The sequence below is a fragment of the Halichoeres trimaculatus genome, unplaced genomic scaffold (genome assembly GCF_033239565.1).
Source record: "Halichoeres trimaculatus isolate MK-OKI-2021-1 unplaced genomic scaffold, fHalTri1.1 fHalTri1_scaffold_6, whole genome shotgun sequence".
Lineage (NCBI taxonomy): Eukaryota > Metazoa > Chordata > Actinopteri > Labriformes > Labridae > Halichoeres > Halichoeres trimaculatus.
In genome coordinates, this window is record NW_027437184.1 from 4,999,774 (window position 1) to 5,024,647 (window position 24,874).

The following is a 24,874-nucleotide window of genomic DNA, read 5'->3' on the forward strand; positions in this document are numbered from 1 at the left end:
GTCACCTCTCATGGTGTGTGTGTGTGTATATGTGTGTGAATGTATGTGTGTGTGGGGAGTTGAAGGTCTCTCTCCTCCCTCCCCTATAAAGATGGATGGCCCACACGGAGAGCGTCTTGGCATGACGGAGAGGCATAAAGAGGAGGAAAAATGTGCAGAGTGCTCTGTAAGCATATCTCTGCTCCCACAGTCCCAACGCTCAGACGTCCTCCTCTAACCTTGGTCTGCTCCGTTATCAGGGGACGCTGGCGACCACGCCGTCATTAGGAAGGTCCAATGTGTTCTCCAGTTAGTACTTAATGGCCTCAGAAGTTAATGTATCATGAGAGATTGAAGTAAAGAAATCTGCCCAGAAGACAGATTTGATGGTTTTACAGTCTTGCAAATCAGTCATGGAGCTATGATAAAAAAGTTTTCATCCTTCATATAAAAAGAAAATCTCTCTTGAAAATCCAAGTTGTAAATAAACAAGTATAAGGGAAATCTTTCACTTGGAGCGGCTGCTACAATTTGTTAAGGCATGCATTTTAAAGTTGTGCTAAATAAAACCCACCTCTTTTCTCTGGCCTCTGGCACACAGCAATTGTCAATTTTATTTATTTATTTATTTATTTATTTATTTATTTATTTATTTATTTATCTATTCATCTATTTATTTATTTATTTATTTATTCAAATATCTTTATTTATTTATTCATCTATTTATTTATTCAAATATCTTTATTTATATCTTATATATATTATATCTTTATTTTATATATATTCATTTATTTATTTATTAAAGTTTTTTTTAATTTTTTAATTATGTTTTATTTTTCAAATTATTTTCAAATTGTTTTTGTATTTCACATATAGTGTTCTTTTGTCTCCCGCTAGCTGCAACATATTTTATTTTAATTTATTTTATTTTATTTTATTTTATTTTATTTTATTTTATTTTATTTATTTTTTATTTTTTGTATACCACTTTGGTCTGTTTTTAAAGTACCTATCAAATACAGATGGATTGGACTGGATGGGATATATCATGATGGTTTAATCCAAACCTTTGTGAGCTGGACTGGCAACTTTTACTTGTGTAACACTTTGTCCATATTTTTTGGTCACAAGCTACTTGGTTTACAAAAAAAAGAAAAAGAAAAAAAAAAGGAAAAAATAGGATAGAACGTGTGATTTACTGTCTTGGTATAAAAGACAATCTGCAGTGATGCAAACAGACAGAAAAAGGAAAACATAAAATACTTCCGACTGAAAATAGAGCACTAGAGAGATATTTAAGTTTATTATTCTCTCCATAAAATGAATTAACATTTGTTTCCATATAACTCCCGAAGCCATAACAACACAACACACTCACTTCGTCTATCAAGAGATTTAACTAAGAGGGAACAGGGGAAATAACAGGATGCACTCTGGGCGACGTGCAGAGCTTTTCAGCTGTGTAATGAACCAGATTCAGCTGGTGGGGGCGCTGTTCTAATGACAACCTTGACCTCCGACTCTGGTATATAGGCTGTTTTCCAAACCATCTACTACACCAGTAGTGCCTGATGATATGGCAAATATTCAGAATGTAGCAAAACCTACTAGTTTGAAGTGCATTACTGCCACCTACTGGTTAGATAGTGTTGTAACCACAATATAACAACACTAAAGGTGAACTGCTGTGAGAGAAACACATTTGTACATCTTGTCACTTCAGTGATGAGTAAGAGGTGATGCCTGTCTCAAAGGCAACTGTTCACTGCCACAAAATTCAGTCAAGTCAACAGAAATCACTTAATAACTTTTTCAACCCACTGTGGATTATACAGAAGCATTTTTTTCCCCATTAGCTGTACTTCTGCTCCCTGGAAACTGAAAACGAGTGTAGCATACCCAAAAACAGACCCAAGCACTGCCACTTCTCACTTACCAGAAATGTTGATCACCTTTGCACAAGTGTCCATGTGTTCATCCGCCATTCAATAATGTAACCGCTATCCATAATTTGATCCGTTCTTGCCCTTTAAAGGGGACATATGCGTGTTTCTCCTTTTCACTATGCCAGACTAGGATGCCTGTAAAGCATTTCTGCCCTCAGTACAAGTCATTTAGTTCCTTCATTGCCCCACAATAGCGTTCTCAATATCCTCATTTTAGGCCATTCTGAAGATCTCGTTGAAACGCTCCATTTGGAGAATGACCTCCAGTAACCTCACAACGTCACAGCCCTTTGTGCTCTGATTGGTCAGTTCTATCAGAGGGGCGGAGGGGGTAGAGCCAGGGGGCGGTTATTGCAGCATGGCAGTATTTACAAAATTGCTATATTGGATGGGGCAGACCGAGCGAGTTTGCTGTTTGCCAAAACTTCACCGTAAGGCATTGATAGCACTAATAAAATGGCAGAGTGTAGGATACGTCCTTTTGTTTTGGACCCTGAGTCAGACCCGGATGGTTCTGCAGCTCAGGAGGAAGAAAATCCACCTTGACACAGATCATCTCAGGACGCTTCAGTGTGGTGAGTCAAACCGGTACTGTAACATGTATAGTTTATACGTCTATACTCGGCTCTTGGTGGGTGTATCCCTCGGTGGCGGTTGTGTGTCTAACTGACATCACAGAGGAGGAGCTGCTTTATCAGATTACGCTAATAAAAAGAAAGGATTCTCGTGTGTTCACGAGTTTGAAATCTCGCGGCCAAATGTCAATGACCTATTTTCAGAGGCATCAAATCTCGTTCTAGGATATCAGAAAAAATACAATATCTGATTTTTTGAAAAAATTCAGGGGGTGAAAGGTCTTGTTTTCAAATTTATTATATTATATTTAAGTATTAAATACGGGATCAGCATGATATGTCCCCTTTAAGGTGAGCCAACATTGCATTGCATGCTTGTAGTGTAATGGCCGTAAAATGAAAAGTTTGGTTAAAAATGATTAAAAAACACATTTTAAAACAGTAATAATTCTGAGTGGAGAATAAAATGTGTCAAGAAAAAATAAAGAAAAATATATTTTAAAAACACTTTTAAGTTGTGTGCTGTAATATCTCAGAATGATAAACTTATCTTTATCAGTAATCGATTGGTTTTGTTGTTTTCAGCACTTCCTGTTTACGTCTGTAGGGGGAGCTCGTTGCATCCTTGGTTGAAAAGCTAACAACGCGTGCTTCGTTTCTTTCCTATTTCCGCCTTTACAGGTAAAATATCGACTTGAAACGTAGATTTAAAGTTGTAGATGGCGCTCTTGGGTGTTGTAGATTGATAGGGCTGAAATTGCAGGGTTTAAATCCTGGAGAAGAAACTAATCTTCATAAAGATTCGTTACTTTAAAAAAAAAAGAAAAAAAAAAGCTATTTCCGGCAGTTATATCTCCATTAAAATTCTCTGTTCACGTTCAGAGTGAATTGTGTCGTTCTGGTGATAAAAAAAAGGAGAAACGTTTTTATTTTTTATGAATTGAATGGACATGAATGGGATGTGACTGATGTTAACGTGAGGAAACCCTCATACAGCTCATCAGCGCGAGCCGCCTGTGACACGTGCCTCTCCAGACGCACGCGGGTGGCCAGCAGTCAGTCCATTACCCAGCCGGCGATGTGGAGGTCAGTCTCTGAGCAGGTCCTCTCTGCTCCGGCTCTCCTCTGTCGTCTTTCCGCTCAGAAACAAAGGATTCCGCATAGCACCCTCATCGGCGTTTCCCACCAGTCACGTCCCGCTGTGTGGCGCCGTTTCTCGGGTGGCAGGTGTCCCGGCGCGTCGTCATCCGAGCACCGGGACAAGTGACTGTTGCTGCACCTCTACCGCCCCACGTCTCTGCAGCAAACCGGGCTGGACATGGTCCCATGTTCTGAGGTAGGTGCCCACAGCTGCCCCGTGTGGACTCAGAGGAGTCCGCGGATCGGGGACACTTTCTATTCAGTGCATGTCTCTTCAGTGTGATCAGATAAAGAGCTGTGTCCTCTGCGGGGAGCTCAGCACTGCGGCTTCCAGCACTACTTTTTGAATATTTCATTCAAGCTCAGAGGGGGGACTCATATTCATGTGCTTATGACCTTATCATGTCGTCTGGGGATGACATCCGTGAATGGATCCCCCCTGGTGAATTGAATGTTTCCTGAAAGTCTGCCAGTCTCACCTTAAAATTCATTTTAGATAAGTTCACTGATTCATTCTGCTTTGGGATAATGTCAGGGGACAAGCTGTCATTCAGGCAAGATAAGGTATAAATAATGCAGAAAATGAGACATAAAAGCATTTTAAAACTTGCAAAAACTTTCTTTTTGACACATTAACTCCTTATAGGTCAACATATAACACCCCTCAATCTGTAGACTGCACATTTTCACTGTCTTCTTCTTCTGGACTCAACCAATCTCACGTCCTGAAGATGGCAGCCTGAGGGACTCAGTTTACAGTACACAACAGCAGCAAACAATAAATCAAAAAGCCTCCAGTTTAGTGCTCATAATGGGGTAAACAGATCATACCATTCATCACTTATGTGCTGCAGCCACTGCTCCACTTGGGTGAGTTTCTTATTAAAAAATAAAAGCTGATTCATTGATATGTGACAGGCTTTGCTTATACGTATAAACAAAAAACTTGAATGCTTTTCTGCTGCGATTTAAAATCACAAGAAATATTTTCATGGTGGATTTCACGAGTTAAAATCTAACTATGACGAGTTTTGTACCAAAATGAAGCTTTTCATTGATGATTTGATGCTCTTAACTTTACCTTTCCACCTTTTCCTCCTCCCCCTTCCCTTCCTCTCCTCCCTCTGCTGATGGTGTCATGTTTTCCTGCCTCCCTCACAGGTTAGACTCTCATTCAACAGAGGGTCACAGCCACAAACGCATCAACCACCCTCCTCCTCCTCCTCCTCCTCCTCCTCCTCCTCCTCCTGGCAGGAGTCATCCGTTCGCCTGCGCTCATCGAAACAGCAGTGAAGACAGACAGGAAACTTACGCTGTAGTGGTGCTGCCCGTCAGAGTGTGTGTGTCAGCGCTTCAGTGCCTTTAGTGCTCCCACCAGCCCTCCGCCGTAGGTGTGTGTTTGATGATGTGTGATTGCGTCCAGGTGGAGAATTAAGAGGGAGACAGGACCGGTTCAAGTCAGCAGAACAGAGCAAGCTGCTGCATATGTACGTGTGTGTGTCAAGGCTGAGCGGTCCACCACGTACAGCTAAGTGTGTGTGTGTGTGATGGGCTAGTGTTGACCGGGCTATGAGCGCGTCTCAGAGGGAAGGAGGCTGTTGGATGCTGAGTTGAGTAAAGGGAGCAGAAGACAGAGGAGAACCTGTGTGAGGAGCAGCCATGGGGCTCGGACAGTCCAGCAAGGCTCCGGTCACGGACGACACGGACGATGGTGAGTCAGAAAAACATCACACTTACTTTTTTCACTTTTTTCACTTCAGTCTCTTTGAGTTTCTTCACCTTTTGTGGCTTTGAACTGAGGGAAACTGTGAAAAGACAAAGAAAGGTCATGTTCAAAAAGACTTTTGTTATCCTGGTGTGTTTCAGGCTGAATAAATACACCTTAGATGTCAGGTGAGACTCTGTGATGCTGCTTATACTGCTGCTGAGTAAAGAAACCCCTCGACTTTAGCGATGTGCACTGTCAGCTCTAAGAATCAATACCGTTTTAATTAATACTGAGTCTAATAAAAGACTGATCCTGTATCTATGAAAATCATGCATGACATCTTATAAATTACATTTTAAACAGAGCAGAAATATTTCCTTTTTAATAGTGTATCATAAAAAGTAAACAAAATATATGGATTCTTAAAGGAGTAGCGAACCAGATCATTAAGCAGTTTGGTACTAAAATGCTGTAAACCCGGGGCCTGCAACCTTTACTTTCATAAGAGCCATTTTGCCTTATCTCACCTGGATTAACGCCAGCTGGGAGCCACAAAATGTACCTAATGTTGGAAAAAAAAAAGAAAAAAGTAAAAGTAAATAAATAAAAAATAAAAATAAACATAGTCAAATTTATCTTATTTCTCTTTCTTTTTTTTCTTTAAATTTGAATTTTTTGTAACTGAAAAATTGTAATTTCATATTTTTGTAATTTTTCAAAATTAATAGAATTTCAATAAGTTGCAACATTTTTCAAAAAATTTGAAAGTTCAAAAAAATTGAAATAAAAAAAAATAAAAACTGCAAAAATTTTCAAAATTCAAAATATTGCCAAAATGTAATATATTTGCAAACAATATCATTAAAAATGTAATTAAAATTCTTTCCAAAAAGAAAAAAGAAAAAAGTTGAAAACTCTCCAAAATTGGGATTTTTTCTAAATTTGAAAATTTCCTAAACAAAATCACATGAATCTAAAAAAAAAAAAAATTACAGCTTCCTTGCAAGATGTGATGCATATTTAGTTTAACAAAATGTTCATGCATGATTTTATCTAGTGTCAACGTCTTTAATTATTTGTATCCCCTGTAAGAAAATCCAAATTCTCTGTTTAAGTAATATTTTTTAAAAGTTACAAGGAGCCACTCAAAATGAGTCAAAGAGCCGCATGAGGCTTCAGAGACGCAGGTTGAAGACCAGACAGACAGATAACATAACTTCTTCTAGTTTCTTTGGAATTTTTTTCAGGTTTTTTAACTTATTAAAGATCTCTTTATAATTTATTTAACTTGATACTGTTACCAGAGTGTCCAGGCTAAGATTAGCAGCCCCTAAAATAACATTTGAAAGTAGTCTTGAAATAATGATGAGACAAATAACTCTTTTTACACTTCACATTTCAAAACTAAAGAAGCAGGGTTCCACATAGACAGACATTCAATATAAGAGATAAAAAAAACAAGCAGGTAAAAAAAAGTTAAAACGATCATAATGAAATTAAACTAAGGTGCCTATCCTAAGTCTTTCATAAATCAATCATGGTCAATGAAATCTGGCTTCTTTCAAACAAACAAAACTATTTTAAAACTATTACAAAAATAGATTTCCAGCAAGAAAATCTTATCTTGGACTTTCTGGCCGCGAATTTAAAGTTGGTCTGATCAGCGAAAGCCAGACGACCTCTGGTCACGAGCTGAAATCCAGAGACGATAAAGTTCCTGCCAGAGGATCATAAAAGATCAGGAGACTACAAATACAAGGTGATGCCTTCTCATGACTGGCTTTAAAGAGCAAGAGTTTAGACAGAAGGAGAAACCTAGTGAATTAGATTTTTTTTCATGTAGAATAATGTAGCCATAACTGACCTTAATTAATAGCTGCAACAATATACTTCAATCTTCAACAACATTTAGTAATTAGTGCCAAAAGTTCACTAAGATCTGGGTTTGAGACCTTCTGACTCATTCTGCCCCTGAGGACAAACAGGAGAAGGCTCAGATTAAGGTCTAAGTGTTCCCTGAACAGATGAGTCTTCAGACATCTCTTAAAAGTAGGAAAATCATGTTTATGAGTCTTTTTATCTCTGTAGTTTACATGTGTATGCGTTCCTGTTGGCGCCTCTTGTCAAGGTCATGTTTATAAATGAAAACTGGTTCTCAAACATTTTACCTGGTAAAAAAAGGTCAGATGAAATAAATAATTAAAGAGAAAAGAGTGGTTTACCCTGAGCCTTTTTTGCCATACCATGAATATCATGAATATGAATATGAATATGAATATGAATACCATGAATACCCCTCCCTTATATGTGCTGATGATGCTTCAGAGGTGGAACCAAATACACCTGAGAATTAAATGAAAATCATTTATATATATATATATATATATATATATATATAAATATATATATATATATATATATATATATATATATATATATATATATATATATATATATATATATATATATATATATATATATATATATATATAGACATAAAGATAGATAGATAGATAGATAGATAGATAGATAGATAGATAGATAAATAGATAAACACTAAGTCAAAATAATCAACCTGCCTTTGTGATATATAACTCTTGTAACATTTAGCACAAAAACTGGAGCTTTGTTTGATAGGTCCCCTTTAAACAGATACTTAAACTTTAAAAACCTGAAACTAAACACTGAAGAAAATAATATTAAGGTTCACTGTAGCAGTTTTTTCCTTTTTTCATCAGTTATTTGAGCTTTAATGAGACACTTGAGCTTGCTTGTCTTTCATATTTCCCTGGCTGTTAGTAAGCATCTGTTCTGATTTTGGTGATATGTGCCACAGGTTATTGTTTCCCTGGGGAAACTAGTTGTAGCTCACACATGGCATTTTAGTAACAGGCTGATCTCAGTACTTCCAAGTTAGAAATAAATTACTAAATGTTTCCACATACTCATGAACTTCTCTGAGAAGAAGAAAGAGTGTTTATTAATAATTGGGGCAAACATCCCAGCAGCCCCTGGTGTTAACACATGAAGCCAGTGTAGAAGTGCAAAAACCTGCAGTTCCACGATTGACCACTTGAGGCTGTCTCCAAAAGCCCATGAAACCCCACTGATATCCATATTGAGATGTCATTTATTACAGCAAAGTAAGAGCTGTTTAAAGCCTTTAGTAAAAGGGTGGTTTTGGTCTAAATTCTAGTTTATCTCTCTACATTAAACAGGGGTTTGATTTTTACCTACGCTCAGGAGGTTATGGTTTCAGGAGAGTTTGTCTGTTTGTGGAAAACATAACTCAAAACGTAACAAACAGATATGGATGAAATTTTCAGGAAATGCTCAAAATGTGATAAGGAAGAAGTGATTAAATTTTGGAGGTGATCTGGATCACCGTCTGGATCCAGGAATATTTTAAGGGACTCTTCATCATTGTGAGATAGGGCTGTTTTCACCATATGTGTATGTAACTCCACCATAAATGGTCGGATTGCTTCGCAAAACAATACAAGACAAGGTCACCATAATTTCTGACAGATGTTAAAGTTCGATCCAGATCCTGCCTGAAATCTGTTCTAGGTCATCATAATTTTCAACCCTGTCAGGAAACAAATTATCGTACAAACCTGCAACTCACACCGAATTGTAGCAGACAGTCTGCTGAAAGGGAGTATAACATTAAAGTAGGACTAAAGTGTTGGTGACAGTCACAATATGCTTGGTGGTCTGTGCTCTGAGTGCTTTTCTAGTTGCAATTATGGTATTCTGGTGTGTATAAGGCCATTCCTCAAGATATTAAATATGTTTGAGCAGATTACAGACTCTGAAGGGGAACTAAAATAAAAGCTGTTGGAGAGTTGGATGAGCGTCTCTTGCCATGTGTCCTGGCTCGCCAAAATAAGACTGAGTTCCCATCAGTGTTTGGTTTTTCTGCAATCTTCCCTCGACTTCTCTTTTTAATTTCTGGTTTTGTGGTGACGTCTTCTTATTTGTGATTTTAGGACATATGTTGAAATCTTGCGGGCTTATTATCTTTTGATTCATCAGGCTGATGGATGTGAAGTGAGCAGCACAGAGGGAGTTATTACTCTGATTGGCAAAGCTGTTGTTTTGAACGTATTCTCGTTTCTTTCTTCCTGGTGGCACGAGCAGATAACACAATGTGAACGTATTGATCTCTGTGAAATTAATTCCACTCTGGCCGCACTCCAAGGACTTCAGATAAGTCTGCGAGACAGGGGTGAAGTGGCTTTCCCAGGTTTCACTTCACTGTAGAGCAAAGAGGTGTTTCTGTGTCTGATATTTGACATGATCTGATTCTTTGCGAGGTTAAAATCCCATCCATCACTGCGCTTTTGTTTTCCATCTGGATAAAAGGGTTATTCATTACCCTGTGACGAACCAAAAGCATTTCTCACACTGATTGTGTCAAATTACACCTCGCACGCTAATGAAATCCATATCTGTGGCTTTCTCCTCTTCACTGGAGGCGACCGCTATCAGAGAGGAAATCATTATTCATGGTTAACCTCGCTGCTTAGTCATATAGCGTGCCGCTCTGGAAATGTCACTCATAACAGAGCCGCTGATTCAGTGCAACAGCACACCTTTCTGACTCCACGCTCACAGAAACAGCGTGGGCGTTTTCACCGAGGGCTCGAGAATAACAAACACAGGCACGCGTAGCTTTGAATCAGACGCTGAAAAAAAATACTCATGGGAGGCAGAGTAATCCCCTGGCTGATGAAACTCACGTCAGGCTGGCAGGATTCCCCCAACCCGACAGTTCAAAGCACGAAGAGTGTGCACCGAGCTTTCTCTTCGCTAAGCAGCAATAAAGATGCAAATGAAGTTTTCACCACAGGAAGGTCCCTTCAAGGTATTACCGGCCGTAATGGAGGCTTTTCTGGCTGTTTGTTAATTCAACAATACACATAAATAAATCCTGACAGTGTCATAAATATGCTGAAAATGCACATAAATTCTCTGAGGTTAGCGAGCAGAATTCATCACCCAGAGTTCCTCACTGCTAAACAAACTCCACGCCAGTTTTAAATATAGTTGGTGGCAAATTCAAAGACTTGAGAAAAGTGGGTTCCTCTGGGATTAGAGAGCAGCTCATGGGGATCAGGACGTTGACTGTGGAGGTTTCCCTGGGTATTCCCATCTGGGAGGAGACCCCGGGGTAGACCCAGAATCCACAAGAGGGATTAGGCATCTCCTCTGGCTCTGGGAATGTAGGTCACCAGAATCTCCAAGGATCACTGAGGAGGGGTCTGAACATGTAAACAAGGGTTGATGTCTTGAATCAGCTGTTATTGCAAAAATATGGAGGGATGGATGGAAAAATTATGTTTTTGTGCCATTTCAGCCTTTTTTTTATCGGCTAATATCGCCAAGAATTGAAGTATTATCACAACAGTGTTGGGGAAATTACTTTAAAAAAAGTAATTAGTTATAGTTAGTCATCACTTTCCTCCAAAAGTAAATGAATTAGTAACTGAATTGCCCCTTCATCAATGTAATTAGTTACCAGAAAAAGTATTTATTGTGTTACTTTTTTGAAAAACCTTTAATTTTGAAAAATAATTCAGTTCTTGAGCAGATTTTGCTCTGTGACATTATGTTCACATGTATGTTTTGCCTTTTACTTTACATCACTTTTTTTTACCACTGTTTTTATTGACATTTTACATTGATAAACCACCTGTACCATTCCGGGCAATTTCATCAATTTTACATCGTTACATTAACCCAGCTCCACACAGAGGTACAGGCAACAGAAATGTCAGACAGAGATATAAAGAGATGAAATATCAGATTTAATGCAACTTTACTCAATAATACAATAATACATCAGTTAGTACCCAATCCTCTTCACCTTTTTCATCTAATAACTCCACATCTTTTACAAATAGAGTCCCCAAATCTTCTCAAACAAGTCTTCCTCTCTGCATGTATGTTATTTTTCCCGAAGGTAACAAAATTAACATCTGTCTAACCCAAAATGAATGCTTGGACTACATGTCTTTTTCTAAAATAATGCCGTCGATTTTCTAGCATGCAAAAGGCAAAAATCTATCAGTATTCGTTCACTGTGGGTGTACTGATAGCTTGTGGGATAAGATCCTTAAATAACAAGAAAATAACTGGGTTCATTTAAAAAGAAGTGGTGTCTGTTTACTTCCATCCTGAAAACGCCAGTTTTAACCCCACAGACCTCTCGGCACTCCCTGTCCTGTGTCTGGCTGAGCCAGGTCGGATAGATCAAGGGGCAACATCTGGTTAGCAAAAATAAAGCCTAGCACCCAGTCGTAAAAAAACAGACTTTTACAGCTTTAAAAAGCGTATTTGCAGCCTGGTTAAAAAAATGGCTTGGGTCTAAAACTAACTTGGTGGTTAAGAAGTTATTAGGATCATTTGATTGTCCAATCAGAGGCACAGCTCAGGTCACGTGACTGGCTGGCGCCCTGTAGCTGCTCAGAAAAAAACTCACAGCTGGTGTCATAGCAAATATGGGTGCATCTGCGAATTGGCTTCATTTTCACAGTTTCAGGAACTGGCAGGTGATGTCGTGGAGGCTACGTCCATGCTTTATACAGTATGGGATAAAACTGTCCAAACTCGATTTAGGAGGGATTCTCACACTTTCTAACCTTGTCTCCTGCTCCACTCCCAACTTGTAATTTCTCCAGATTAACCCCTTATTCTTAAGTCTGCTCCTGTCATCTCTGATATTTTACAAGTCAAAACAAGTCAGCTACTTGTGTCTTACATTCAAACCTTGTAAAGCACCCACCCCTCTCCCTGGAGTTGGTTTGATCCAAAGACGCTGCATGAGATCCTCTCTGACTGCAGGTTACACAGACACGCACAGGTAGCTGTGTGACATTTGTTGCTGAAAAGTTGACTTTAGCATCAGTTCTTTGTTAAAGATGCATCAACATGATTGTTCTCATCATTACTTGTGCGTCTGACGCTTTTCCCCACATTTTATTTGCAGCTCCTCTCTGTGCCTGGCTGAGTGATCCAGGTCAGATACATACACTGCAAAAAACTAACTGCTAAACTAAAATCTAAAATCTTAAGTGTTTTTGTCTTATTTTCAGTCGAAAATGTCTTTTTAGACTTAATACGAGCCACATTCACCTGACAAGTCCAGAAAAATCTCTTATTTCAAGTTACTTAACGACAAAATTGAGCTCTGAGTTGCTTGGAACAAGAGAAAAGTGACATCTTTTAAAAATTTTTTCTAGTTTAAAGCAAATTTTTCTTGTTTCATTGGCAGATTTTTCTTTACTTGTTACAAGAAATTCAGACCTCATTTTTGTCTTTTAATAGCTTGAATCCAGACATTTTTCTGGACTGACCAGATGAGTGTGGCTCATAATACATATAACAACACAAATTTTAATACTTGAAAAAATTTGATACTGAAAATAAGACAAAAACACTTGATAGGATTTCAGTTTTTTGCAGTGTAGTAACGCCCCCCATTTCACTGTAGGTAATGGTAATGGCTGTAACATTTGAAATAGTGATCAATTAGATTCCCCATTACTGGAAGTAAAAGTAGTAACACCATTATTCCCAACACTGATTATCAAGCTAGATTTGGAAAAAAACTGTGCGTGCAAAAAGTTTTAACTTTCTATGCTTCACAGTTTTTCACAAAGTTAATTTGTGTGATCATTTTCAACCAAAAACATTCTTTATTTCCTTTTAAAATGTAAGTTTACTGTTTTTTGTGTCACTTATTTATTTCAGGAGTATGTTTTGGTAATTATGATTTAAAAGGCAAATTTCTAAGTTATTCGACACTAAAAGGAGCAGCCAAGAAAGTGTCAATTTCTAAATACATTTTCCACCTAAGCAAATGTTTAAATTAGATTTCTCTCTACGAATAACAGGCAGGATAAATAAACCGTCATGGTCGTTTCCTGTGCTGGCGTCATCGCACACACAGATTCATACGCTGAGCTTCATCCTCAGCCCATATTATTTGATTTACAGGTGCGTGTGCATGAAGGTGATCTCTGTCATGACATGTTTATCTCCCCTGAGAATAATGTGTGTACCGCCGGAGTTTTCCACCCTGTGTATGCAGCAGACTCCGGCTAATGGACGGGCCTTGTTTACTGCTGATCATGCTTTATTCGCATGGCAGGGACACACGGACCCAAGGGTTCTGTTTCAGTTGTCAGAGCAACAGCGGGAGCTCTGATGTTCCCACGTTGGAGGGTCGTTGAGTGATTTACAGGCGTCTCACTGAGAAATGGGAATGAAAGGAAAAGAGAAAGAGAAGCAAACAGAGTGAGCCGGCTAATCTGAGACCATTCACTCAGTTAAGCAAACATGGCAACAACAGGGCTGTGGATGATATCTCTGTTTTCCTACAGACGTTAAAGACAGAAAATGAGTTTGTTAACCGCAGCATTACACCGTCCCATATGCTATCTACTTATGAAAAAATAACACCAGTTTATCCGGAGAAAATCCCATTTTAGAGTCTCGACAGCATCAAACGTTGATGAATCCAGTAGTCCCTGAAAGCTCTCTTGTTTGAGTAAAGTTTATTAAAAACTACACTGCCCAGCTGGTGGGGAAACTGCCGAGCCTCTTACCAAAAAAAAAAAAAAGAAGGACTCAACCGTCTGTTTATGTAAATTTCTGGATTTTTAAAGAGTTATGTCCCCAGAAGGAATAATTGTGCTTGCAGCTGAATGCAGCAGACAAGGGCAGGGGGCTGGAAATTATTCAGGGACACAATAACTCATTGTTTGTTTGTTTGTTTGTGGTCTGTTCTTTGGATGGGTTGAAAAAGTTGAGAAATTTGCACATCGTCACGAGCCTGATGTGTGATCACAGAGAGAAGTTTTCATCTCAACCTGAAGAGATCAGACATTTTTTTTGTCCACATAAAAACTTCCAGGTTTCTTCTTTATCTTTATCCACTGCAGGCAGTTTCTTGAGCCTTTCTCAAATGTGCTCTGCTTAAATTTTTTGTGAAACTCTCCGGAGCTCTGCCCCTGTAATTTTCCAAAGTTTCTCCAACACACGTCCCTCTCAGCGTGAAGTCTCTTCTGTCGAACAAAGACAGTGGTGGGCGGGAGGAGGAATGAGTCTTGGGAGGCAGAATATGAAATCAAAAGCATGCTGTGAGAGTCACAGAGTAATATTTACAGCACGACGGTAGACGAAGCAGCAGAGACTGATGCTGTGATCACAGTTTTTACATTTGTATCAGTGCTACGTATGCAGATGTCTTTGCTGTTCTTCTCTTGAAAGTCATTCAACTTCCTTTTCGTTTGATGTTTTGATTTGCATGACATTAAGATGTATGATTCACAAGTCATCACCCCTGCTAGCTTGCTTCAAGTCAAAACTTACCAGCCAGCTCGAAAAAGTTGGAGTAGAGTGGGGTTCAAATTTTGGCTATTTCTGTTCACACATGCTGCTTAGCCTGAAAAATTCCATTAAGTTGTTAATTTTTTGTCTGAGTACAAAATACAGCTCTGGATAAAAACTAAACAAAAAATTATTCAGATGAAATAATAAAAATGTGTAAAAGAATTTGAAAGGATCTCCTAAACGTTATCTTTTGCCATTTTTGCATGGATGATTGTGTTCACACATGCACCTCACCCTAAAAAAATTCATGTAGTGTATTTTTTTTTTTGTCAGAGTGCAAATTTCAGCTGTTGATTAAAAAACAAGTAAGATTAAATTATGACATTGTGTTAATAATTTTGAAAGGATATCCTAAAATTGATTTTCAATGTGCACATGGATGACTGGGTTCACACAGGCAGCTCACTCTAAAACTTTTATGAAGTTTTTTGTCAGAATGAAAAAAACAATTGTTAAAAAAACAAAACATTAAGTAAGATTGAATTATTACGTTGTGGTTACAATTTTGAGAGGATATCTTAATTTTCTTGTAATGCGTGCATGGCTTACTGTCTTAACACATGCAGCTCACCTAAAATAAAATCATGAATTTTTTTTTTTTTTTTTTTGTTAGAGTGAAAATACAGCTCTTGATTAAAAAAAAAGGAAAGAAAAAACAAAACAAAGGGAAAAATTATTAATCTCTGTTCAGGAATTTGCAAAGGTATCCAAAACATATTTTTTCAATGTGTGCATGGATGTTTTTGAGTTTTTCTTATTTTTTTGTGCAAAATACATCTATTGATTAAATGAAAACATTGAAATAAGGTTAAATTATAAAATTGTGCTAAAGATTTTGCAAGGATATCCTAAACATAATTTTTTCAATCTTTGCATGAATGACTGAGTTCACACATGCAGTTACCCACCAAAAAAATTCAGGAAGTTTTTTATGATTTTTTTTTTTTGTTGAAGTGAAAAAACAGCTCTTGGTTAAAAAAAGGAATTAAACATTTTTTTTAAATCTGTGTTTAGGAATTTGCAAAGGTATCCTAAACATAAAGGTATCCCCATCATATTATTTTCAATGTGTGCATGGATTTCTGTGTTCACACATGCAGCTCACCCTGAAAACTTTATGAAGTTTTTCAGTTTTGTCAGAGTGCAAGTTACAGCTGTCGATAAAAAAAAACCCATTAAAGTAAGATCAAATTATAACGTTGTGTTAAAGATTTTGCAAGGATGTCCTAAAAATATTTTTTCAATGCGTCCATGGATGACTGCATTCACACATGCTGCTCATCCTGAAAAATTTCATTAAGTTTTTCATTTTTTTTTCCTTTCTTTTTTTAATGGTGAAAATGCAGCTCTTGATTAAAAAAAGGAAAGAAAAAAAACAAAAAAAGTTATTTTAGGAAATTTTAATCTTGTTTAGGAATTTGCAAAGGTGTGTACATATTTTTTGATGTGTGCAGGGATGACTGCATTCACACATGCTGCTCACCCTGAAAAATTTCATGAATTATTTATTTATTTTTTTCAATTTCATTTTTTCGTTTTTTTTTTTTGTTTTGTTTTTTTTGTTAAAGTGAAAATACAGCTCTTGTTAAAAAAAAAGGAAAGGAAAAAAAAACAAAGAAAAATATTTGCTAAAATTATTCATCCGTGTTGAGGAATTTGCAAAGGTATCCTAAACATTAAGGTACCTCAAACATATCTTTTTTATATGGTGGTTGTTGAGGAAAATTGAATTTTTATGAGGAATTATGTGTGGATTTTGGTGCCCCCTGTGGACTAAGTGTTGCCTCTTCTTTTTCTGAACTGATCCCTTACGTCATGTTGTCTAACAATTAAAAGTCTCTTCCTGCTACATGGAACCAATTAACATTACACGCTCTGTGGGAGGAATAATTGCCGTGTAGAAGTCGGTAACTATCAAACAGTTCATTGGCTTGAAATGCTAATTTAAACACAAATGGAAACCTACTTTTCAGAAATGAAACAAACTCACTCTTTAGCTCTGAAACTGGCTCTGTGAATCATTCTAATGGATACAGATCTGTACATTTACAGTACGTCCACTGTGACGCTTGCTGCAGGCTCATTGCAACAATGCAAACACTTAATCTGCAGCAGATGGAGGCCTCCAGGGCAACCACAGGTCACTGACATTATAGCAGAGGAGTGAAACAAGCTTCAGCTCAAACCGCTCTTTTATGATGGCTGCATGTTTTTTTTTTCTGCTGAACAAAAGCTCTTTTTTATTGCTGCTCTATCTCCCCCTCAGCGTTTGTATCATCCTCTTTCCTGCACACGTATAAAAGTCTCTCCTATTGTGCAAGCATATCTCTCTCTCACACACACTCAGAGACACACACACACCCTGAACCAGAGCTGTCTCACTCTCCTCTGTCTATCAGCAACATTTATCGCCAATTGAAACTGGATGGGGCTGTTTGTATCTCGCTTCCATGACAACCAGGACAGAAGGTTTTCCCTCTCGTGTCGTTTCCCTGAGGATGGAACATCTGCTGCCCATCCCTGCACTTATCTAGAAACACACACACACAGATGCACACACTTAATACTCAAAATGTGCTCACAATATTCCCAAAACATGCAGACTGAAAGAATCACCTGCTTCTCTTTCAACACACACTCAGAGTTTGCCTGCAGTCACTGGATCTATTGGATGTGACAGTTAATGATATGCTCTGTTAGTCACGTATCACTGGCACTTCCTCCTCACACACACACTATCTGTGCCTGAGTGTTTGCACAACCCACTCTGATAGGGACCATATGAGGCCCTGCTCATGAAGGACACACACACACACACATACGCTCTTGTGCATGCATAGAATTACAGATGACAGTGTTTACACTTAACACACACAAAGACACACACTCCAAATAAACACAGTTGTTTTCCTGCAAAGCTACTGCCAGAGACAGCTGTGATTGTGGAGAGAGGTGACGTTACAAAGGGTAAAAAAAGGAAAAATGGAGGAAAAGTGAGAAGCCGACAGCGCAGAGGAACGGCAGCGTGAGATGGATTCATATTCAAGCAGCAGATTTCTGAATGGTTTAACGTGCTGAATTGGATGATGGACACATGAGTAACAGAGCGTGTAATGATTGAAATCTGCACGAGTGGAATTGACGCATTGACAGCTCTTTTTCCACGGCTTAAACTAACGGAGGAACTCATCTGCTAGTCACTTTGAATCTGACTGACACATGCTAATCAGTCTGGATTGATGCACAGTGTTTCTTTAGTGTACGTCTCAGGCTTTTTCTCGCTGTCGGCATCAATGTGTTTGATTATGTCAGGACCAGAGCTGTAATGCATACTCTCCATAAACATCCAGAAGCATCCATTCACACATAGAAGAAGTTATAGAAGTTACTGTAAATTCTCAAAAAGAATATATAATCTAAGTCTAAATATTTCTAACCTTTTGTACACCAGCAACCACTAATTTTCCCTCTTCTTCTTCTTTTGCAGTAAATTTCGACCACTTCCAGATCCTGAGGGCAATCGGAAAAGGAAGCTTTGGAAAAGTAAGTCTATTTCTGCAAAAGTTCTTTCTTTACTAACAGGATTAAAACTATACAAAGTGAATATTTCACTTTCATGACAGAGAAATATCTTGATGCACAGTTGGAGAACAGTTAAGTGCGTGAGTGTTCTTTTTTTGTTATTATTTTTATTCATTTTTATTTTATTTATTTATATTTATTCGTTATTTTTATTATTTTTGTATTAGTTATGTATTTTTGTTTTTTTATTATATATTTTATTATGACTTTTTATATTAAAACAAAAAAAGTGCGTAGGTGTTCGAGTACGACAAAGGGAAATAAATAAGGGCAAAAGAAGAGACAAAGGTACGCCATATTGATACTGTAATGGGGCAGGGAAAAGGGTGGTATTAAAAATCTGCTTTAAACCTGCTAAAAACACATTAAATGTTTGTTTAAATGTGTATTTTGCATAGATGTTGGTGTCGTAGTATTTTTTGACCTTTTTACCAGGGACGGAGCCAGGATTTAAGATGGGTATAAGATGAGACTGAATGATTGATAACTTTTTAACAGCAGGCTAAAAGATCGACAAATGTGGCTCGTTTTATAAAGACAGGGCATCTAACAATAAAAAACTGAGCTCGAAGTGACAAAATTTCATAATATTCCTCTTTAAAACAGGTTTTTGAAAATGGATTATAAAGGAAGAAAGAAAAAAGTTTTTTTTTAAATAAAAAGGCAGCTGGTGGGCCTGGGACCGTTGGGCCCACCCATGACACCGCCCCTGATTTCTTCATTTTAACCAGTCAAAGAATCAGTCCCATTAAATTGTCAAATGGTGACAAATGTTATATAACTCACATTTTTAGACGTTATGACAGTGTAATTTAAATACATTTAAAATATTTGATTTCTAAACTTGATAATATGGGTTTTGTTGTACTGAGCAAGTCAGTATGCTGAAGACAGTATTTTCTCTTTAAAACCATTTTAAATTTCACTTTTTAGTAGACTGATAAAATCATATTCATTGTAACCTTTTTTGCACAATATCAGATTTTTGATGAGAAACATTGGTTATTCTAGTTGACATTTAGCAGTAACACCTCTTTCAGTCTAACACTGGCATTGTATCTTAAACACTTTAGCATCCCCTACAAGAGTGAAGGCTGACAGATGTTAGTACCATTAATCAAGACACACACTGTAAGAGGTGTAGAAGACAAGACTGTAATATTAACAACATAAAGACAAGACAAGTCAAAGTAAAAGGCAATTGAATGCAGTAAACTAATGAGACGTGAATAGGTTCAGTAATTCTTAAAAACAAACATTTCACTGCAATAACAAACAGAACAACTGTAAACCAAACAAACCCAGCAGAGACCTAGAGGAGTCTACAGGACACTCCAGACAAGAACTTGTAAAAGCTAGCCGCTAACAGCATAGACTGTAAAAAAAAAATGGACGTCATCCTGCTCAGCTCGAAGTGAGGTCGCCACAAAAACTGCTCCCCCTGGTGGCTGGCTGCAGTATAGGTCAAAAAATCCATCTCCCCAGTTATTCCAGATGGGCTGTGGTCAAACTTTAAAAATGTTTACACCTGGTTGAAATATTTCTCATGTTCGATTGTTGTGGTGATTTGAAGACATTATTTTGCTGCCATGCATTCCAGTCCCCTTTTTTCTGGAAAGTTTCGTTTCCATTAGTTATAAGAGGTGGAAAACAGGGTTTTATGTCATGTTTATCGATTATTGACAGCTGCTGTTCTTGTTCCCTTTTTTCATGCATAGTAAAAAAAAAAAAAAGAAAAAAAAAAAACTTTTTTTTTCTACTTCATAACCATACGATGGTAAAAAGCAGAGCCACGCTGTCCATTCTTTACACAGTCTCTGGTTAGCAGGTGATGCTGAAACATGATACTCTAAAACACTAAGAGGGACCAACCCTTGTCACATATTTTACATTCAATACCAAAGCAGGAAAATAAAAATGATACCTCACTCCACTCTCCATTGGGAAGCTATTTAACATGGACATTAATGGATTTAGAGCAAATAGATGAACAATAAGGAATAAATTACAACATCAAGTCATGTACAAAAGTTTCCTAAAAATCAGTTACCAATAAGAAATTCAAGACATCCACAGTACAAATATGCTACATGAGTTTAATTCAGCCCTTGGGCTCCAACTGCTGATTAGTTTCAATTTGATGTGACTGTTAATTAACTTACTTATGGATTTCAATCATAAAATGTCATTTAACATTGAAAACTTCTCATTTTATTTTTTTAAAGCCAGAGGGCATACAAATAAATTGATTTCTGTTTTTGTCATTTTCACAGTCCTAACCCAAAAAACATCAATTTATATTTTATTATACAAGACGTTTAGAAGCAACAGGAACCATTTTTACCTGGAAATGACAAAGAAGTCGCAAATTATTTTTACATTAACCAGTTAAATGATAAACTTCACCCCTTCATTGTGGGTTTCTGCAGAGAAAACCTCAGAGCTTGATTTTCTCAAGATTAAAATCCGTGCCACATTCACAAATCTGAGGTTAGAGCAGCCACGCCCCTTCCTGCTATTAATCTACACAGTGCAGAGTAATTTACATCAGCTCTTAAAGCACACACACACACACACACACACACTCACAGAGTCAGACATATTACCCTGCACATGCTCATATAGGACATCTATACTGAGTCCAGCAGCAGATAAGCGTGTGATCACACAGGATGTCAAGCTGTTGGATAGGAGAAGCGAAGTGGTCAGGGTTCTGCTGATTAACCGAGCCAGCTGCTCCACAGATCACTCCCTTAGACCGCAGTAATCACCGGCTTATTGACGCTCAGGGAACAGACGTGTGCAACCAGCAAACATGGGCTTCCACGCTGTAGCATCCTGAAAACAGTCGTCAGGAGGAAGCGCTCACGTTCATTCTGGTTAAAACCAACAGAGCAGCCGCACAGACTCCACCAGGTGTTGTTTTCTACATTTCCCCAGCATCACATCACATCACACTCTGTGTCTGTTTCCGCTGACGTGAATAGAGCAACCAGAGCAGTTTGCAATCTGGCAAGACATATCTGCATCACCTGCTGGTGTTTTTAATGAAAGCATGGCGTTCCCCATCTTTAAAGTCCTCAACACATGGGTGTGAAAGGTTTTACGATCAAGCCTTTTTCGGTGGTGGCTCCCAAGTTAATAATCTGCCGCTTGAAACAAAAATATCCCCTACCTCACCGACTTTTAAGTCACGTCTTAAACAATTTTTATTCTTTGGCTTTTAATTCACCATGAGAGTTGTGTGATCTCTGTCCTTATGTGTCTTTTATGGACTTAACCCTTTGTTTTTATGACTCTTATTGGTTTCTATGTAGAGCTGGGCAGTATACCGGTGTTAGTGATATACCGTCGGCCAACTTCACTGGTAAACCGTCATGTCTCATAATTTTCCCCACGCGCTCTTTATGCTGCCTAATCCGCTCCCTTTTGCTCTCATTGGTCCTCATTTATCAAATGTATAACTGATCTCTTCACTGCTTATTTTATAAATATCTGTAGGTATGTTGGATCTTTTCCATTTGTTGTTCTCCTGAAGGACTTTGATGCTATTTTGTGTTTGCAGGAAGCTGAACATGAGTCACTTTCAGCAGCAGCACAAGCACAACACCAACACAGCACTCAGACCATTTGTTCCCCACAGCCGTATGAAATGTCCCGCTTTGTGCTCCTGTCAGGTCTGCATTGTGCAGAAGAAAGACACTAAGAAGATGTACGCCATGAAGTACATGAACAAGCTGAAGTGCGTGGAGCGGAACGAAGTCAGGAACGTCCTGAAAGAGCTGCAGATAATGCAGAACCTTGAACATCCTTTCCTGGTCAACTTCTGGTAAGGAGCACGAGTTTCACTGTGGCTTTTCAGAAAAGTGTGTTTCGATTAAAGGTCCCATATAGTGTTAAAAATACATTATTAGCTGTTTACAAAATGTTTTCCTGGCTGAAAAACACTGAAACCCTTTCCTTTCACCTTGTAAAAGTCGTTTTACTCACAGGTAGGCTGCAGAAACAACGAGGCTCTCTGCTCTCACATTCTCAGGGTCGTCTGGCTCAAGTAAAGTGACACAGACACAGAATAATGTCTTTTACATCATATGAGACCTTTTAGATCTTTACGTTTGTGTTTTTTTTTTTTTTTGGGACCACATTTGACCAAGTTTCTTTAACAGAATATTCCTCATTTTCTAAAATAAGTATATAAGGATACACTGGCACCATGCTGAAGCACTTCAACCCTGAAGTCCAGTTTGTTTGACCAGTGTGACCAGTGTTCTCTGTGTCCCATTGTGGTGATTGATGATTTCAGGCTTCATGTAAACCAGAGGTCTTTGGTGGATTTTTTGAGCAACGACAGAAAAATCTGAAGTTTACTCATCATTCGTCATTTTGTCAGATTAGAAAATGAGAGCGAACACTACCAACACAACCATTCATTACACTGCATCTGCAGTTGACCCCCTGTCCAGTTGGTGGCGAGCGTGCATAATTGATTGGGTATTATGTTGTCATGTTGTTGCCATGGGTTGTTGCTGACGGCGCCTTAAAATCTATGGAGTTAATATGTCGAGGCCATAGACTGTATAGAAAATGAACGTCATCTTGCTTGGCTCAAAGTGATGTCCCCCTGGTGGTTGGCTGGAGTATAGGTCAAAAAATCCATCTCCCCAGTCATTCCAGATGGGCTGTGGTCAAACTTTAAAAAATTAATACACCTGGTAGAAATGTTTCTCACGTCCATTTGTTGTGGTGATTTGATTATATTATTTGGCTGCCTTGTATTCAAGTCCTGTTTTTTTCTGAAAAGTTTTGTTTTCATTAGTTATAAGGAGTTAAAAATGAGGCTCTACATCACATTTAAGGATGATTGACAGTTGACGTTCTTGTGTATTTTTCTCGAGGATTGTAAAATATGTTTGGAGGGAGAGTCAAGAAGAGATCAGACTCTTGAAAAAAAAAATGTTACTGGGTTTCACTCAGATTCTCTCTGAGTCTCTACTGCGCAGACTCTGGCTGCCAATGGCCGCGCCTGTGACGGGGTATTTTGGCTTTAAAACTGTACAATGGGAAATGGCGGAGCCATGCTGCCCACTCTATAAACAGTCTATGGTTAAGGTGCATCTGTGACCAATAAGACTCTGAGGTGGCCTCTCCTGTACGTCGTGACCGCGTGCTCCAGGATTCCTTCTAGGGAGGTGGGTTCTGGTAGGAAACTTGTCTTTTTAAGAGTCGCCTTGACTTTTCATGACTTCACTGGGTGAAATGTTTCCAGACTTTAAAACACTGATTGAAGCAGCAGTGGTCATTCCAGTCTTTAATGCAGCAGCAGATTGGGGCATCAGCCTCCATAAAATCCAAACGAACGCGAGAAGTCAGCCGTCTGAGGCAAAGACACGTAACCTGATGCTGATCTCCTTGATTACACCAAAACAAGCATCCACTTTGAGTCTGCGCAGCCCAGGAGAAAAGTTTAAGCTCAGGCAAATCAGAATATAAAAAAGGTAGCAAAAACTGAAGAAACTTATCTAGAAAACTATTCTGAGTCTTTTCAGTTTAATTATAAAAAGTTTTTTTTCCGCCTGCTGTGAGAGCAAATTTTATTTTGCTTTATAAACCTCTAGACTGCTGTTGTTTATTTGTGTATTATTTCCTCATTCTGACCGATAAACAATATTATTCCCCCACATAGCCAGTGTTACAAGTTGTATTTGAGTCACTTTTGTAATGACATGCTTGGGGATGGGTACTGAATAAGGTACTTTTATGGGTACCAACCAAATTTTGTCAAAAGTACTGGGTACTGATTCACGACAAAATCAAAAGGTACCATGTTAAGGTACCTAAACGCATCCTTGTGACTGTGAAGGAGTGGGAGAGAAGACGGTTTTCCATACTGGACATGAACACAGCATTGCAAAGTTATATATTGAAGAATTAATTTGTTAAATTGACTTTTTTTTGTATTTTACTATCAAACAAATCGATACTTTTTACCGCATAAACACAAAAAAAGTACTCAAAATTGGTACCATTGAGTACTGGTATCGATTGCCAGGTACCGGGCATCTGTACCGTATCATTTTAAATGTGAAAGGTACTCATCCCTAGACATGCTAAAGTTTATAATTTATCACAAATAAATCTCATCATGCATTGTATTTAATTGAGGGATCATTGTTCATTATGACAGTTTTTTTAGGACTCTGTCCGTCAGAAAAGTAAAATATCTAGTGCAACGTGTGAACAGACGCTTCATGATGACGTGGTCTGGTTCATTTTGGAGTTGTGCATCCTAAAAGCGTCTACAGCACACTTTGGGTTTTTCCACCGGAGCACAAATTCTTGTGTTTAATTTGGTAATGCGCTCTGTGTCTGTTTTATTTTTATGTTGACTGTATTCCATCCATCACTTTTTATCTATAAAGATTAATATCTAGTGACAGAGCTCTGTGCTGGGTCTCGCATGCAGAGAGATGTTGTCCTGAGAAGTAGACACTCCTGAGCCTCTACCCGCATCATCCTATCTCTGAAGTCACTAAAAGCAAAAC

General features: G+C 38.1%; 1 protein-coding gene across 1 annotated transcript in view; it reads left to right on the forward strand.

Moving 5' to 3' along the window:
- The first annotated feature begins 3,217 nt into the window (after window positions 1–3,217).
- Window positions 3,218–24,874, forward strand: part of stk32a (serine/threonine kinase 32A) — a 129,000-nt gene continuing 107,343 nt past the window's right edge. Inside the window, exons 1-4 of the mRNA XM_074672660.1 lie at window positions 3,218–3,836; window positions 4,802–5,351; window positions 18,238–18,293; window positions 22,010–22,161. Coding sequence (XP_074528761.1) covers window positions 5,300–5,351; window positions 18,238–18,293; window positions 22,010–22,161 — 260 coding nt within the window. The 5' untranslated portion in view covers window positions 3,218–3,836; window positions 4,802–5,299. The remainder of the gene's footprint in view (window positions 3,837–4,801; window positions 5,352–18,237; window positions 18,294–22,009; window positions 22,162–24,874) is intronic.